Source organism: Eleutherodactylus coqui, chromosome 3, assembly GCF_035609145.1.
Source record: "Eleutherodactylus coqui strain aEleCoq1 chromosome 3, aEleCoq1.hap1, whole genome shotgun sequence".
In the NCBI taxonomy this organism is placed as follows: Eukaryota; Metazoa; Chordata; class Amphibia; order Anura; family Eleutherodactylidae; genus Eleutherodactylus; species Eleutherodactylus coqui.
This window is the reverse complement of record NC_089839.1, coordinates 15,357,868-15,372,882: the sequence shown is the minus strand read 5'-3', so window position 1 is coordinate 15,372,882 and position 15,015 is coordinate 15,357,868. Positions and strand designations below refer to the sequence as shown.

Below are 15,015 nucleotides of genomic sequence, written 5' to 3'. Positions count from 1 at the left end.
GCTAAAATCTCATTATGTTTCATGGTGTGGCGGTATAATGCCCAGAAGCAAATAATAATCTGTAGTGTTATAGCGTTTATACTACACACATAAACATCTATTACCATCAATTTCAGATCACTTTTCCCATCAACGGCACTTGGCGTCTTGTTAGTATAAATGCTTCAGACTGTAGATGATGATAAACCCATGTATTATGGCTCAGTACCCATAAAGATTAACATTCGGTAGTAACGAGATGCAAATATTATGCCGATGAGAAATGTCATATTTACCAGGGTCTATAATTAAGTTGGCGCTGCGGTATAGCCCCCAATAAGACAAGGGGGGGGGGGGGGGTTATAGTGAGTGTATCTGGAAGCGAAGCTATTTAATACATGATGTTCCCTGCATGTAGATGAGGGGTGGTCATTAGTGGTGCAGCTTGTTATCTCCAGAAATGAACTGGTAAGTGACAGGCGGGCTGCGCTATTCCTCTGTATAGCGGATGTCAGTAAATACCATTTAGGGAAAGTGCAATGAGGAAACACCAAACACGAACCAAACTAATAGACGAGGGTCTAATGTCCCCGGCTAATGGCTACCGATAGCGCTACTCCCTGTTGGTCATTACATTGGCCTCTCGTTTAGGATTGAATTCTTAACATCTTACTATAAAGCAATCTCTCATGCTGCATCTTCTTATATTTCTGCTCTCCTTTCCATCCATCAACCCGCTGATACGCTTCCCTTGGTCAATGACAATCAGTCGACAGCACTGGGAGAAGTTGTGTACGGCCGTTTATTTTACAGATAGAAACGCAGAGATGTCAACTCACCCGGTCTGAATTAAATTAGTGGGCTGATATTAATATACCTGGGGGTCTGACCAGGTATTTGATGTGTTTTATCTGAAGCACACCTGATGTAACTAATGAAACACTTGATTAGTAGTATCAGGTGTGCTTGAGACAGAACCTGATTTGTAAATGTGTGCTCTTACGGGGGATTCTATTCAGGGGATTCAATAACTCTGAGACTGAAGTAGTCATTAAAAGTGGCATTTTGTGTTGAATAGGAGAAACGACTTGTTATATTAGTTGTGTTAATTAGCTATTTACATTGTTCCTACTTGATTGTTTTCTGCAAACCGCTGAAAAGTGTGTGAATTTGGCAAATGAACTCAATTTGCAATGGAATATGAATAATTTTGATTGCAACTGTATTTAGGAAGTCTGGTTTAGGGTCTGATATTAATAGAGGTGAGTTGGAATGTATTTAGCCACACCCTTTTCTATAAACGATGCCCCTCAAAGGCCACTCCCATTTTTGCTGCCACCCACTGCTTGTATATCACCCTATGAATGGCTCTCCCAGTGCCTATTCAAATATATGGTGAACATATAGAACCAGGTCCTACCAAGTGTTCCACTGGCTCATCACTCTGGCTTACAGAAGGGCATTTGATCTCTCTAATAGAGCATACGAACAGCTGATCCCTTCTAAGAGATGTCTAAAATGCTGAGTTTAAAAGGATCAATGAAGAACATAGAGTGGTGAGACCTACCTGGTCCACTCAAAGTCTTCAGCGGTAAACACCCTCTTTCTTACTAAGTCGGTGAGGACATCTCTGCAGTGCACACAGATGATGAGCAGAGCCTCCAGCGTCCTCTTCTGGTGGAGAAGAGGAACTTCTACAGCCAGTTCTGCCAGATCACCCAGACGCTTCTCCAAGCTGGAAAGGACGGTTTTCAGTTCCGTTTCTGGATCCTCACTAGAGAAACCTTTCAGACAGTCCTTACTGAACATTATTTGGCTCTGTAATAAGGATGTAAACAACTCAATGCATATAGAACATATAACAAGAAGTGATGAGCAAGTATCATCAAACCAATGTAAAACAGGGTTGGATTTTTAACAAGGTGTGTGGTCATTCATCCCACAAACGATTGATGAGTTATAAATAAAAATAAATACTTATTTGTATAGTGCCAACTTATTCCTCAGCACTTTCAGGTAATTTATTTATTACCCCCCACAAAGCTGGGGGGGGGGGTATTTTATTTTACTGACCTCGGAGGGATGGAAGACTGAGTCAACTTTGAGCCGGCTACCTGAACCATGCAGGGATTGAACTCACAAACCCTCAGGTCGTGAGTAAGAGCTTAGGACTGCATACTGCTTCCTTAACACTCTGCTCCACACAAAACTCTCAAATAAGATGCATCGGCCTATATACAATAGTGAATGGAGAATCATCATTAGACACTTGAGCAATGGAGGAATGTTCTATGGAGTGACGAATCACGCTAGTCCATCTTTAAATCAGATGGCTGTACCGGGGTGTGGCGGACGCCTGGGGAACGCCTTTTCTCGGAGTTCGTTGTGCCAACAGTCAAGTACAGTGAAGGTTCCGTTATGCTCTGGGGATGTTTTACATGGCATGGCCTCAGTCCATTGGTTGTAGCGACAAGAACCATGAACACGGAGCTGAACCCTGACATTGTAGACAATAATATGCTGCTGACAATGTGGCAATACTCTGGGAATGGTCAGCCAAACATCCAACAGGCCAATGCACCTTGTCACAAATCCAATGCTGTCTTACATTGGTTTGAGAATATGGATGTTCCACGATTGGTCGGATCTCACAGAGTCCCAACTTGATCCATACTGAACATCTTTTGGGAAGAACTGTAACATCAGGTCAGGAAATATGAACGGTGTCCATCCTCTTTCAGAGAACTCACCAGACATTTGCAGGATGAATGGAGGTAAATACCAGCTGAAGTGTAGCAGACGTTAGTAGAAAGTAGGCTATGAAGAGTATCACTACTTGTGATTCTTGTTTAGGTGTTCAATTACTTTTGGTAGGCCTGTGTATGACCCATGTCTATAACACTGTCATCCCCTTTGAGCCCCATAAACTATGGGGAGCTGTGCTTTATACTCACCAGGCACCCCTTTCAGCGCTGTGTAGGCCTCACACCCTCATTGAAGTCAATAGAGTCACTGTGCAACTCCCAAGTTGCCGCCACGATCTGAAGATCACAATAAAATCAAATCTCGCTTGATTTTTTACGATATGTGGGTCGCGACAAATTGTGAGTCGCACCATGACCCCACTGACATCAGTGAGAATGCGAGCTTGCAGAGCTACACAGGAATCGTCGGTCTTGCAACCTGTGTCGCGGCCAACGTCACCATGTAGCCCTAGCCTTATTTCCGTAAACTCCTTTTGTTGGAGGTTTTGTCCATCATTCTGTATATATGGATTTTCTTAGTTTGCATTGACTTCTATGGACAGAAATGCATCCAACCCACATCCCATGGAGCAGGATGTTCTTCTGTTTTTAGTGGGGAGGTTACAGTTACTCCTTCTATAGTCTGCTTAATAGGCATGATGAGGACTCTTAAAAGGACATGCAATGCTCCTCTGGGGAAATTGGTATACAAATCCAAGCTGTTACAAAGCTTCTGCAGCGCCACCTATTAGAAGGTAGGTGTACTACAAGTCAATGTCTGACTTTTTTAGCAGTTCAGCACATGGATGGCATACAAAACCATCTCCGTACCAACCTATCTTTTCACAAGGAGGTGTGAAAATCGGGATAGGATACTTGCATAAATCACCCGGGGAATACACGTACCACTACAAGAATGACCTGTCCTGGGTGAGCGAGTACCCATTTCTTAAAATCTGACTGGGCCCAGTCCAGCACTCCAGCTCTCACCATCCTGCAAGGAAAGTGTCAGATTAATAATCATTGCTTGGGCATTATTTTTCTTGCAAATTTGTTATGAAATAGAATATATTAAACCGGCTGCAGCACATTACTGACGCCCTGGTGCGGGTTACCCATCATCTCATTTTTGATTTTGCGATTTATATAGGTCAAAAATTCTGCTTTGATTCATTTCTTACTATATGTTTATAGTGGTTGGAGCTGTTTTTCTGATACAGACCTCCAAATTCCCTGCATAGACATAGGAAGGAATTTATCAAAGGGCTTTGAACTAGTCTTCAAGAGTAAAAAAAAGTTGCAAATCTTGGCACATGCTGCTTTTGTGCAAAAACGTATAACTTGTTTTTTAATGTTTTTTTTACACTGCTCTTTAAAATAAAGCTGGATGGGGTTTGGCATAAGCAAGAGGAGCCTTCTGCAGCGCCACATTACTTTTTTAACAAGTATTTTTAGTGTAATTTAGGAATTAACACAATAAAATAACCTGCAAACGAGATGACAGCAAATAACCATTAGTCAATTTATAGCAGCGGGGATCTCAGAATGGCATATAGAAAGAGTACAGACCGGTCCGCAGATAGATACATTTGCAAGAAAAAGTAAATGCACCATTTGGAATTATCCGGATTTCTGTATTGATTACTAATTCTTCTTTGTCCACCATTCTTTAGGGGATTACTTGTGTGCTTTGGGTCGTGTCATGTTGCATCACCCAACGTCTCTTCAGCTTGAGAAAATGGACAACAGCCCTTACATTTTCCTATATGATATTCTGAACTATCTTAGAAATCATTGTTCGCTCAAAGATCACAAGGCATCCAAGCCCTGAGGAGCAAAGCAGCCCCAAACCATGATACCCCTCCACCATAGCCCTAGACAATGATGCCCCTCAACCACAGCCCAAAACCATGATGTCCCCTTCAACATAGCCCCGAAGCATGATGCCCCCTTCACCACAGCCCGAAGCATGATGCCTCCTTCACCATAGCCCTGAAGCATGATGCCCCCTTCACCATAGCCCCGAAGCATGATGCCCCCTTCACCATAGCCCCGAAGCATGATGCCCCCTTCACCATAGCCCCGAAGCATGATGCCCCCTTCACCATAGCCCCGAAGCATGATGCCCCCTTCACCATAGCCCCGAAGCATGATGCCCCCTTCACCATAGCCCCGAAGCATGATGCCCCCTTCACCATAGCCCCGAAGCATGATGCCCCCTTCACCATAGCCCCGAAGCATGATGCCCCCTTCACCATAGCCCCGAAGCATGATGTCCCCTTCACCACAGTCCCGAAGCATGATGCCCCCTTCACCATAGCCCCAAAGCATGATGCCCCCTTCACCATAGCCCAGAAACATGATGCCCCCTCCACCATACCGCCGAAGTATGATGCCCCCTTCACCATAGCCCCGAAGCATGATGCCCACTCAACCACTGCCCTGAAGCATGATGCCCCCTCCACCATAGCCCCAAAGCATGATGCCCCCTTCACCATAGCCCCGAAGCATGATGCCCCCTTCACCATAGCCCCGAAGCATGATGCCCCCTTCACCATACCTCCGAAGCATGATGCCCACTCCACTATTGCCCTGAAGCATGATGCCCCTTTCACCATAGCCCCGAAGCATGAAGCCCCTTCCAGCAGGTTTCACTGTTATATGAGGTTTTGGGATTGGTCTGCAGTATTCTTCTTCCAAAGATAACATTGTGCATTTGTGCTAAATATTTCCACTTTTGTCTCATCCATAGATAGCACATTTCCCAGAAGCATTGTGGAACATCCAGGTGGTTTTGGGCAAACATGATGAGCCACAATGTTTTATTTTGGTTAGCATCAGCTTTCTTCATGGTGTCCCTCCATGATCACCATTCTTGTCCAGTGTTTCTTTATTATAGGAAAACGTAATTGTGCTGAGTAAGAAAAACTAAATAAATTTTGTAAATATGATCCCTTTTAATGGCTAACACAGTAACAAACTTTTTTTCCTAATAGTGGGCACAGGAACTGAGGTATCTGCTGCCTGCAAAGTCATCTATAGGACATTTGCTGTTCTCGTTGGGTTCTTTCTTACCTCTTTCAGGATTGCCCAATCTGCTCTTGGAGTGATTATAACAGGATGCCTGCTCCTAGGGAGAGTAGAACAGTCCTGAATGCTCTCTATCTGTAGGTAATAACCGTGGATTGATGAACACTCAGAGGTCTTCAGCTTCTATTGCCTTTTCCTGCTTCATTCATCTCTATAACACGTCTTCCAAAAGTTGTTTGCATAAAGGAGCAGCCCACGCTAACCAGTCTTTCTTGAGAAGAACAGATCTGTCAGTAACCAGGCTTTGCTTCTATTTACTTAATGGTCAAACCATCTGTAAAACCCTCACTTCTCTCCTTAACTGAAGCATCTGATTCTTTTGACAATTAGTTCTTGTAAAAATCATTAACACAGAGGTCCACTTACTGTTTTCCCTGCACTGTGGATGTTACTCATTGTGCTCAATACAAGACATGAACAGTACAACGGTCTGTGTGTTACTTGTTAGATTGTTATCACAATTCTAGACAAACACAATCAGACCACATTTTACTAGTCATCAATACAGAAATCCAGGTAACTCCAAAGGGTTCACTTACTTTTTTTTTGCAACTGTAGGTTAAAGATAGATAGATAGATAGATATGAGATAGATAGATATGAGATAGATAGATATAGATAGATAGGAGATAGAGAGATAGATAGATAGATGGATAGGAGATAGATAGATAGGAGATAGATAGATAGATAGATAGATAGGAGATAGATAGATATGAGATAGATAGATATAGATAGATAGGAGATAGAGAGATAGATAGATAGATGGATAGGAGATAGATAGATAGATAGATAGATAGATAGATAGGAGATATAGATAGATAGATAGGAGATATAGATAGATAGATAGATAGATAGATAGATAGATAGATAGATAGATAGATAGGAGATAGAGAGATAGATAGATAGATAGATAGGAGATAGATAGATAGATAGATAGATAGATAGATAGATAGATAGATAGATAGATAGATAGATAGATAGGAGATAGATAGATAGATAGATAGATAGATAGATAGATAGATAGATAGATAGATAGATCTGTATCTACGCCAGCACTTACTTTTTTACAACATCAAACATACTGGTCTCCACATTTCCCAGCCACTGCTCCACAGACCCTCTGACACGGACATTTCTAGAGAAAGCAGAATGGGGTTATAATCATAAACTTCACACAATGTTCCAAGTTAATGAGTCGGGTTAATTAAAACAAAATAAGAGAATATACTTAGGCATGCAGATCTTCTCCCCTTCCGCAGATATAATCATCTCCACCTCGGGGGGACTGTTCAGGTGATGTTTTATGTCCAAATGCTGGATGTTCTCGAAGCACTTCACCAGGTGAGGCTGTGTTATATAAAGAGTCACATCTATCAGCACCATCTTCAACATTTCTTAAGGATATAAAGAGTAAAGAGTGTTAAGGATTACTTGCCTGGACAACATCAGGGTTCTTGCTTTCAGCCAGGATGGAGAGAAGGTCGTCATTGCTGAGGAAGTAAAACCTTGGGAAAACCCTGCGTTTAATCTCTAAAAAGTCCTGGCAGGGAAAATGGACAAGGAGTCGTTACCACCACCATAATGATGAGCTGTCTCCAACACAAAGGGGCATTTTATAAATTCTATAGGTACGAGACTGCCTTCTTCAAGGGGAACACACAATGATGATCTATCCAACACCAAATCCAAATAAGAGACAACAAAATGGTAAAAACATTGACTTTTGGTATGACTGGGTGCTGACTGGGTCATGTAGAGCCTTGGTCATGACCATGACTTCTTCCATCCATCTGGGATTGTACCAGTTTGCACCAGCTTGACCCGAATCATCGAAGGAAGTAGTTAATGGTGTGCATGCTCCTACACTGCACACTCCATGAATTCCAACAGATGTTTTTAAGGACAGGCAGATGCTCTTTGTTCACTATTAGACAACATAAGGCTGGGGCCTCTAACCTGAGACTCTCCAGCTCTTGCAAAACTATAACGCCTAGTATGGCCTTCATAGCAGCTGGTGAGGTGCAGGTCACATGAAAAGGGCCTTTTACACAGAATGATTGTTGAGAAAGAATGTTCACCTGAACGTTCATTTGCTTAATCATCGTGCAATAGATAAACTATTAGTCAACGAGTGAACAAATGCTCGTTCATTGGCTTATCGTATCTATATGCTCACAGGTTGGCTGCACATCTACATGTGTGAATGGGGAGATATGCAGAGAACCAATGAAAGCTATATGGGGACAGACAATCATATTAAATGGGTTGAACCAGGATCAAAAGTTACCCCCTACCCACAGGATAGGGGATACCTTGCTGAGGCCCCACTGATGCCGAGAACGTGGACCCTGTGTTCCCTGTCCTCCTCACTGCAGGCTTACTGAACCTCCTGCAGCAAAAAAAGAGACTGAATAGTGCTGGCTCACTTCCTGACGTGGCTAGTACATCACTTGTAAGGACTGTTGAGAAGGGACCGAGATGTAACCAACAGCGAGCGGCATTTTTTAAGTTAGTGTGACACATGCCAGGCCCCAGAAGAAGAGACATAGCATCAGGGTCAGTGCCGCCGGGTCACAGAAGTTTATGCTCCAGACTTTGCGTCAGCCTCTAATGGCCACAGTACTGGAGGGAGGATGCCCTGGGTAAGTGGGTACCACTATAGGAGACCTGAACAAGGATACAACTATTATTATGGTCGTTTCCATCAGAAAATATATTTTTGCATTCTAGTAGCTGTACGAATGTTTCCAATATTTTGAGAAAAATAAACGTCTCCAATTTTTGGGGTTTTTGGTCTTTTGAGATTCTTCTGCGTAGTGCACAAATTGGGCTATTTGTATCAGTCTATGCCCACTTAGCCGACAAAACACAGGGAAAATCTACTTGCCTTCTAATATCAAAAATCATAATAAGAAGGGAGTGTAGGTTGAACATTCCTAGAAAAGACCTCAGAGTGATGTTTTTTACCTCCCACCTACCTCAAGGCATTTTAGAATTTTCTCGAGGTGACCATTATTGGTCTGCAGGATCTCCAGTACACCAGGTGCAGTGGTGGCTCGAAGCGCATTGGGACTGTCTTTTATCTGATTCATCAACTCTTTCCAGGAAGTGTCCACTTGGGCAAAAAGTCTGGCTTCAGCTGGGAGCTGCCTAATAAGGATATGGAAAGTACGAGAGCAGAGGAGAATATTTTAATATAGTATACATCAAGAGTCCATACAGCATGTTAAATGTGTCTGTAAGCCCAACTGTGTCTGGTATTCACTTGAAAGGTGCTAAGTTGCAACACCCGACACAGCCCATGGGCAAGAGCGGCGCGGTTTTTGGAAAGCAAAATGTCAATGCGTGTATAAGGGGTTTTGTAAAGATGGATTTTAATTTGAGAACCCTGTAATTAAAAAATGGGGTTGTCTAGATAGAAAGGTATCCCTTATTCACAGGATAGGTGAAATAGGTCCCTGGAGTAGTGGAGGGGCTGTTGGCAGATCTTTTTAATTGGGGGCCTGCAGGCACTTGCGAGGTGGCATGGCAGATTATAGACTCCAGGCCGCGCCAAGAGTAGTGGGACTAGTGGCACATGGTGGATGAGGGCCATCCATGGGGTGACTGTGAAATCAGGACCCACATTCTTGATGCTGCAACTAGAGTTTTATTTAACAGAACCTTAAATAGTCTCTATTGTGAACAATAACCCAAAGTAGAGGGATGACAATGGTTCCTCCAGACTGAAGACTTGGGAAGAGGGAGAGGCAGGCAGATCTCAAGTTTGAACTCTAGGTGCTGTTGTCCTAGTCACTCGAAAGCAATGACAGCGGTCGCACTGCTGTTCTGCAATCACAGTCAGAATACTGGATCATGACACGCAACATGAGCAGAGGGCCCGAGACAGTGTTCCTTCTGCCGTTTATGCCTCATTCTCAGAATCACCACTGATCCTGTAGATAGGGGATAACGTTCTATCTTTTTTCCGCCATATACTGAGATGCAGATATATGTAGACCCTTGGGGTTGACCTGTCTACTCAATCCTCAGTTTGACAAGCACTGAGCATGTCTGTCCAGTTCACAGTGGGCCCTCCATGCCTAAAAGTCACATCCTTGTTTGTTCGTATGATCAAAGTTTATACCTCTGGATGTCAGACGCCAGGAATATTTGCTCCAGGTACAGCCAGTTTCTCTGGCACATCATCCATTCCTCCATGGTGCGGGAGAAGAGACTCAGTTTTCTGTCCCATTCATCAACTGTGTTCTAAAAACAAGATCAATGAGAAGAAATAACTAGAGGTCTTCAATTTTAAAGGGGTTATCCAGGGAGGAAACACATTTTCAAACAGGCCCAAAGTGGTAGAATGACAGTAAAGAAATCATATCTCCCCTTGCCACTTCCATTCCCCTGATGCCCTGATGCCCGATTGCCTGCTGGTCTTCACTTCTGGCTACAAAGGAATAACGTTCCAGCAAGAAGACATATATGACTTCTCCAGCTGATCACAAGCTTAAATGATTCTCTGATTGGCTGAAGGCGGTGACAAGTCCTTGGTGTTGGTGATGTCATCACTGAAGCAGTAAGTTCAGACCAATGGGGAAATCAGGACTGGCAGAGCAGAAACCGTGCGGGAGGTGCATGTCTAGTCTTTCATGTTATTCTACCACTTTGGGCCTGTTTGAAAAATGTTTTCAAACAGGATGACCCTTTAAACCCTGGATAACCTCTTAAATTAACTCAAAGTGGTTCTCCAACTAGAGAGAAACTGAAGGTTATAGGGATATATCTGGATAACTAACACCTAACCTAAATGGGGATTCACAGGAAATCAGCTGATCTGGCAGGTGAAATCACCAGTGATCAGCTCCCATCATAGACCAACCACACATTTCTCCTGCAGTGGCCACTACAGGAGAGATGTGGTACTACATAGTGTCCATTCAAATGAAAGGGCAACCATGTAATACATCATCATATTGAGTTTTTCAGAGCAGGAGATGCTCTTTGCTTCTGCTCTCTATAGTTCCAATTACCAGTCACAATATACTGCAGATGTTAGGTGATCTGGATGTCATAGAGGAGAGCTGACCAGCATCCTCCATGCATTACATGTTCGGCCATTTATTTCAATGGCCAACATGTAATTGTAATGTCCACGAATGTTTATAGCCAGATATGTAGAATAACTGAAGGGGGTTAGAGAAGCAAAGCAGCTTCTGTTTAAAGGGGATTTCTGGGACTAAAATATTGATGGCCTATTCTCAGGATATTCTCAGGATAGGTCATCAATATCAGATCCATTACCTGTCACCCCCGCCAAACAGTTAGTTAAAGAGGCCTTGGCACTCCGATGATTGCCATTGCCTCTTCTCAGGCCAGTGATGTAACATTCATTTGTCTTGTGGCCTAAGTGCATCTCTACACTAGGCATCATACTATACAATATATGGCGCAAGCCTGGTATGCGGTGAAGACGCTGCGGTGTCCACCTGAGCACTGCAGCTTCTTCAAACAGCTGCTATTGATGACCTGTCCCAAAAATAGGCAATCAATATCCAAGTCCCAGATAGCTCCTTTAGGTACCCTTGCAATGTATACATTCCAGTTACAGAACATCAAAGGGTTAAAGGGCCACTCCGTTGATTTTTTGATTTATTCAATATGTAGCTGTTACCCAGTATGTATAAGTCAGCTAGTGATACCTTGGCTACTTATTGCTTTCAGTCTGAAACTCATGACCTCTTTTTCCTCAGATGGTCATGTGATCTCAATTCTGACCAGCTCAGATGTACTTGGGGTCATGTATTTATTGTTTAGTCAGTTTCTCAGTCTGTGTGAGATTATTCCATGGATCTACCACAAAAACTGCTCAGGGGGAAAATACAGACTCACCCATCACAGTTACTGATGATCACACAGTTCTTGTCACACAGTTATAATAGAAGAGATCACAGCTCATCCTTCTGGCTGTATACTTACAGCTTGTAGCTTATTTAGGTGACTATTGAAGGTATTGATAATTATAATTAAAGGGGTTGTCCAGTTGTAAATCATTGACGGCCTATCTGACAGAATAGACCATCAGTAATCGATTGACTGGGATCTGCCACGCGGGACCCCACTGATCGGTTGTTGGCTGGGTCAGTGTGCTCATATAAGGAGTTGATTTCTGTAGGAAGCAGCCAGCATTGTTCCTACTGCAGTGGTCAGGCTCGGTATTGCGGGTCAAGTTCCCATTCACATCAATGGGAGCTCGGTCTGCAATACCACGCCTGGCCACTGTGATGAGAAAAGTGTTGTCTGCTTCCTGCAGAAATAAGCTCAGAGCACAAGCACATGGGCCCAGCAAACAGCTGATTGGCAGGGGTCCCTAGCAATGGAGCCCAATCGATCTACTATACATTAATAGCTTACAACTGGACAGCCCCTTTAAACTCTCCCCAACAGGCAAAAACGGTATAGCCTCAACTAATACTCTGCTGATGCATCATGGGATAGATGTGGAGCTGAAAGTAAAAAATCTCACTCTCAATATGGTGCCCAACAGAGGGCTGCACTGCATGGAAGTGACTGCAATACACAGTGGAGACCTCCATAGTGTGACAGGCAATCAAATGAGGGAGGCAGGGATGGAAAAATGTGTTTTTTTGCCAGAGTGGCCCTTTAAATAAAAAAAAAGCCTAATTGAATGAAATGGTATATTGTAACTATGACTACAATCTACTTGTTTGTAGCACAGGCTGTAATATATTACTGTTTATTTCTAAATATAATGAAAGACATATTTGTGTTTTGTAACCAGCGCACTAATTACTCATTACCGGAGATTAGACTCATGATATTAAAGCGTACATTCAGCTAATTTCTCCCCCAGAGCTTCTCACTTTCTGTGCTATTGGTGAAAAAAAACTAAAATTCCTGCGTGGAGTAAAACATAATTATAGAATCATTACATACGTTACATTAAAAGCCTCATTAATGCCAAACGTGTCCCATAATGGCCGCGCAGGTGTAATGAGCACATAGAACGGTGGCAAAATGTTCTCACAAAGTGTCTCGGTAAGCAGGAATCTTCAGATGTTGAAAAAATTTAGACGTAGAAAGAAATCTGTAGGATTGTTAAAAGGAATCTAGCGCTACTTTGTTTCATAAATTGGCAATACATGCGAATAAGTGAAACATTGTAGCGTTCTGATACAGAGCTCCAAATCTCCTGCTCCCCCTCTTACCTGGAGTTATCGGGGCTTGGAAACAGATGACCTATCCTCAGGGTCACCCATATCAGATCGGTGAGGGGTTTTACTGCACTGTGAACGCTGTAAAAACAAAAGCCCCCCCAGAAATGGCACAATTGCCTCTTTTTTCCATTTCGTCCCACTTTAGACATTTTTAAGTTTTTCAATACATCAAATGATACCAATAGAAAAAAGGGAACTCGTCCTGCAAAAAACAGGTCATTGTGGGGCTATGTTGATGCAAAAATTTAAAAAAATCATGATTTTTTGGAAAATGCAGAGGGGAAAAAATGAAAGTGAAAAAGCAAAAAGTGTCAGCAGCTGGCAGGAGTTAAAGGACTACTCTGGCGAAAACACATTTTTCCATCCCTGTGCCCTCACCTGATTACCTGTTAGACATTGGAGGTCTCCTCTGTATACTGCAGTCACTTCCATGCAGTGCAGCCTCCTGTCTGATGCTTATCAAGCACCATCTTAATGGTGAAGATTTTGCTTTCATATCAATCCCATGATGCATTAGCTACAGATTATACTATTTCTGCCTGCTGGGTGGACAGTTTAATTATCATTATATTCTATATTTTCCTAAATAAGCTACAGACCATAAGTAAACAGTCAGGAGGATGAGCTGTGATCTCCTCTATTATAACTGTGCGTTCATAATCAGTAAATGTGATACGAGTGCCTGCATCCACCTCTAGTCAAGTTTCGGTGGTAGGTGTATATAAATAATAGCATCACACAGACAGGGAAACTAGCTAGAAACTGAACATGAAACCCCAAGTAAGGCCGGCTGCACACGGCCGTGACGGGCTCCGCCGCGGAATTCCGCAGCGGAGCCCGTCACGGCGCCCCCGAGAGACCCCCAAACTTACCTGCGGATCCGGAGTCCTCGCTCCCGCATGACGCGCCGCAGCGTCATGTGGCACGTCAGCCACGTCACATGACACGCCCACCGCGTCACATGGCAGGGAAGCGTTTTCACGCTATCTTCCGCTGTGCTACAGCGGAAGATAGCGTGAACGGACGGCTTCCATTGACTGCAATGGAAGCCGTCCGCGCGTACACCCGCAGCAAATAGAGCATGCCGCGGGTGAGGACGGGAGATTTCACTGTGCGGAATTCCGCGGTGGAATTACGCATCGTGAGCATTGTGCTATTAGGTTCAATAGAACCTAATAGCTGCGGGCAACACAGCGGATTTCCACCGCAAATTACGCGGCGGAAATCCGTCCGTGGGAAGGAGGCCTTAATCTGAGCTGGTCAGAACTGAGATCACATGAGCATCTGAGAAGGAGGACAGGAGATTCAGATCGAAAGCAATAACTAACCAAGGTAGCATTAGCGACTTATATTTACTGGAGGGGATAGCTACATAATGAATGAAAAACAAAAATTCACTAGAGTGGCCCTTTAGAGGAACATGCGCTGAAGAAATGAGAAATATTACTTTTTTTTTTTTACTGTATCCCATTTCAAAACAATTAGCTTCTCTTCCTAAATATCGAATCTGAATGTTACCTTGATGGGCGTGCAGTAACGCGAGCCCTTGACTGTAGACAGAACCACCTGACATTCCTCCAGCTGAGCCATTATGTCCTCTGCTGTTGCAATAATCAGGATTTCTGAAAGCTCAGACTTGTGCACTGTTAGCCTGAAGTTCGTTTTACTCCAAAGACCGATGACTTTATTCAGCATGCCTTCCAGGGTCGCCTCGTTTGTTGCGGTTGTAGAGACGTCAATAATTTTGTCTTTGTGCTGAAATATCTAACAGGTAAAAATAACGAGTTAGAAGTAGGACATGCTACTCTTAATCCAAAGTAAAACGCACCAAATTTATTAAAAAGGGGTTTTCTGGGCAATTTCTATTGGTGACCTATCCTCAGCATAGGTTGTTAATGGTTTATTGTGGAGGTCCAACATTCTAGCCCCTCGGCCAATCAGCATTTTGGGCACTGGCTGTCCGCGCCACAACAGATAAGC

The 15,015-nt window shown here is 43.3% G+C and overlaps 1 protein-coding gene across 3 annotated transcripts in view; it reads right to left on the bottom strand.

Moving 5' to 3' along the window:
• Positions 1-15,015, bottom strand: part of DNAH14 (dynein axonemal heavy chain 14) — a 225,456-nt gene that overhangs the window by 109,002 nt on the left and 101,439 nt on the right. For all 3 annotated transcript variants that reach the window (XM_066595168.1, XM_066595169.1, XM_066595170.1), the window contains exons 21-28: positions 14,554-14,799; positions 9,939-10,060; positions 8,791-8,962; positions 7,248-7,352; positions 7,041-7,159; positions 6,873-6,947; positions 3,630-3,717; positions 1,547-1,797 (exon numbers count right to left, since the gene is read on the bottom strand). In XM_066595168.1, coding sequence (XP_066451265.1) covers positions 1,547-1,797; positions 3,630-3,717; positions 6,873-6,947; positions 7,041-7,159; positions 7,248-7,352; positions 8,791-8,962; positions 9,939-10,060; positions 14,554-14,799 — 1,178 coding nt within the window. The remainder of the gene's footprint in view (positions 1-1,546; positions 1,798-3,629; positions 3,718-6,872; positions 6,948-7,040; positions 7,160-7,247; positions 7,353-8,790; positions 8,963-9,938; positions 10,061-14,553; positions 14,800-15,015) is intronic.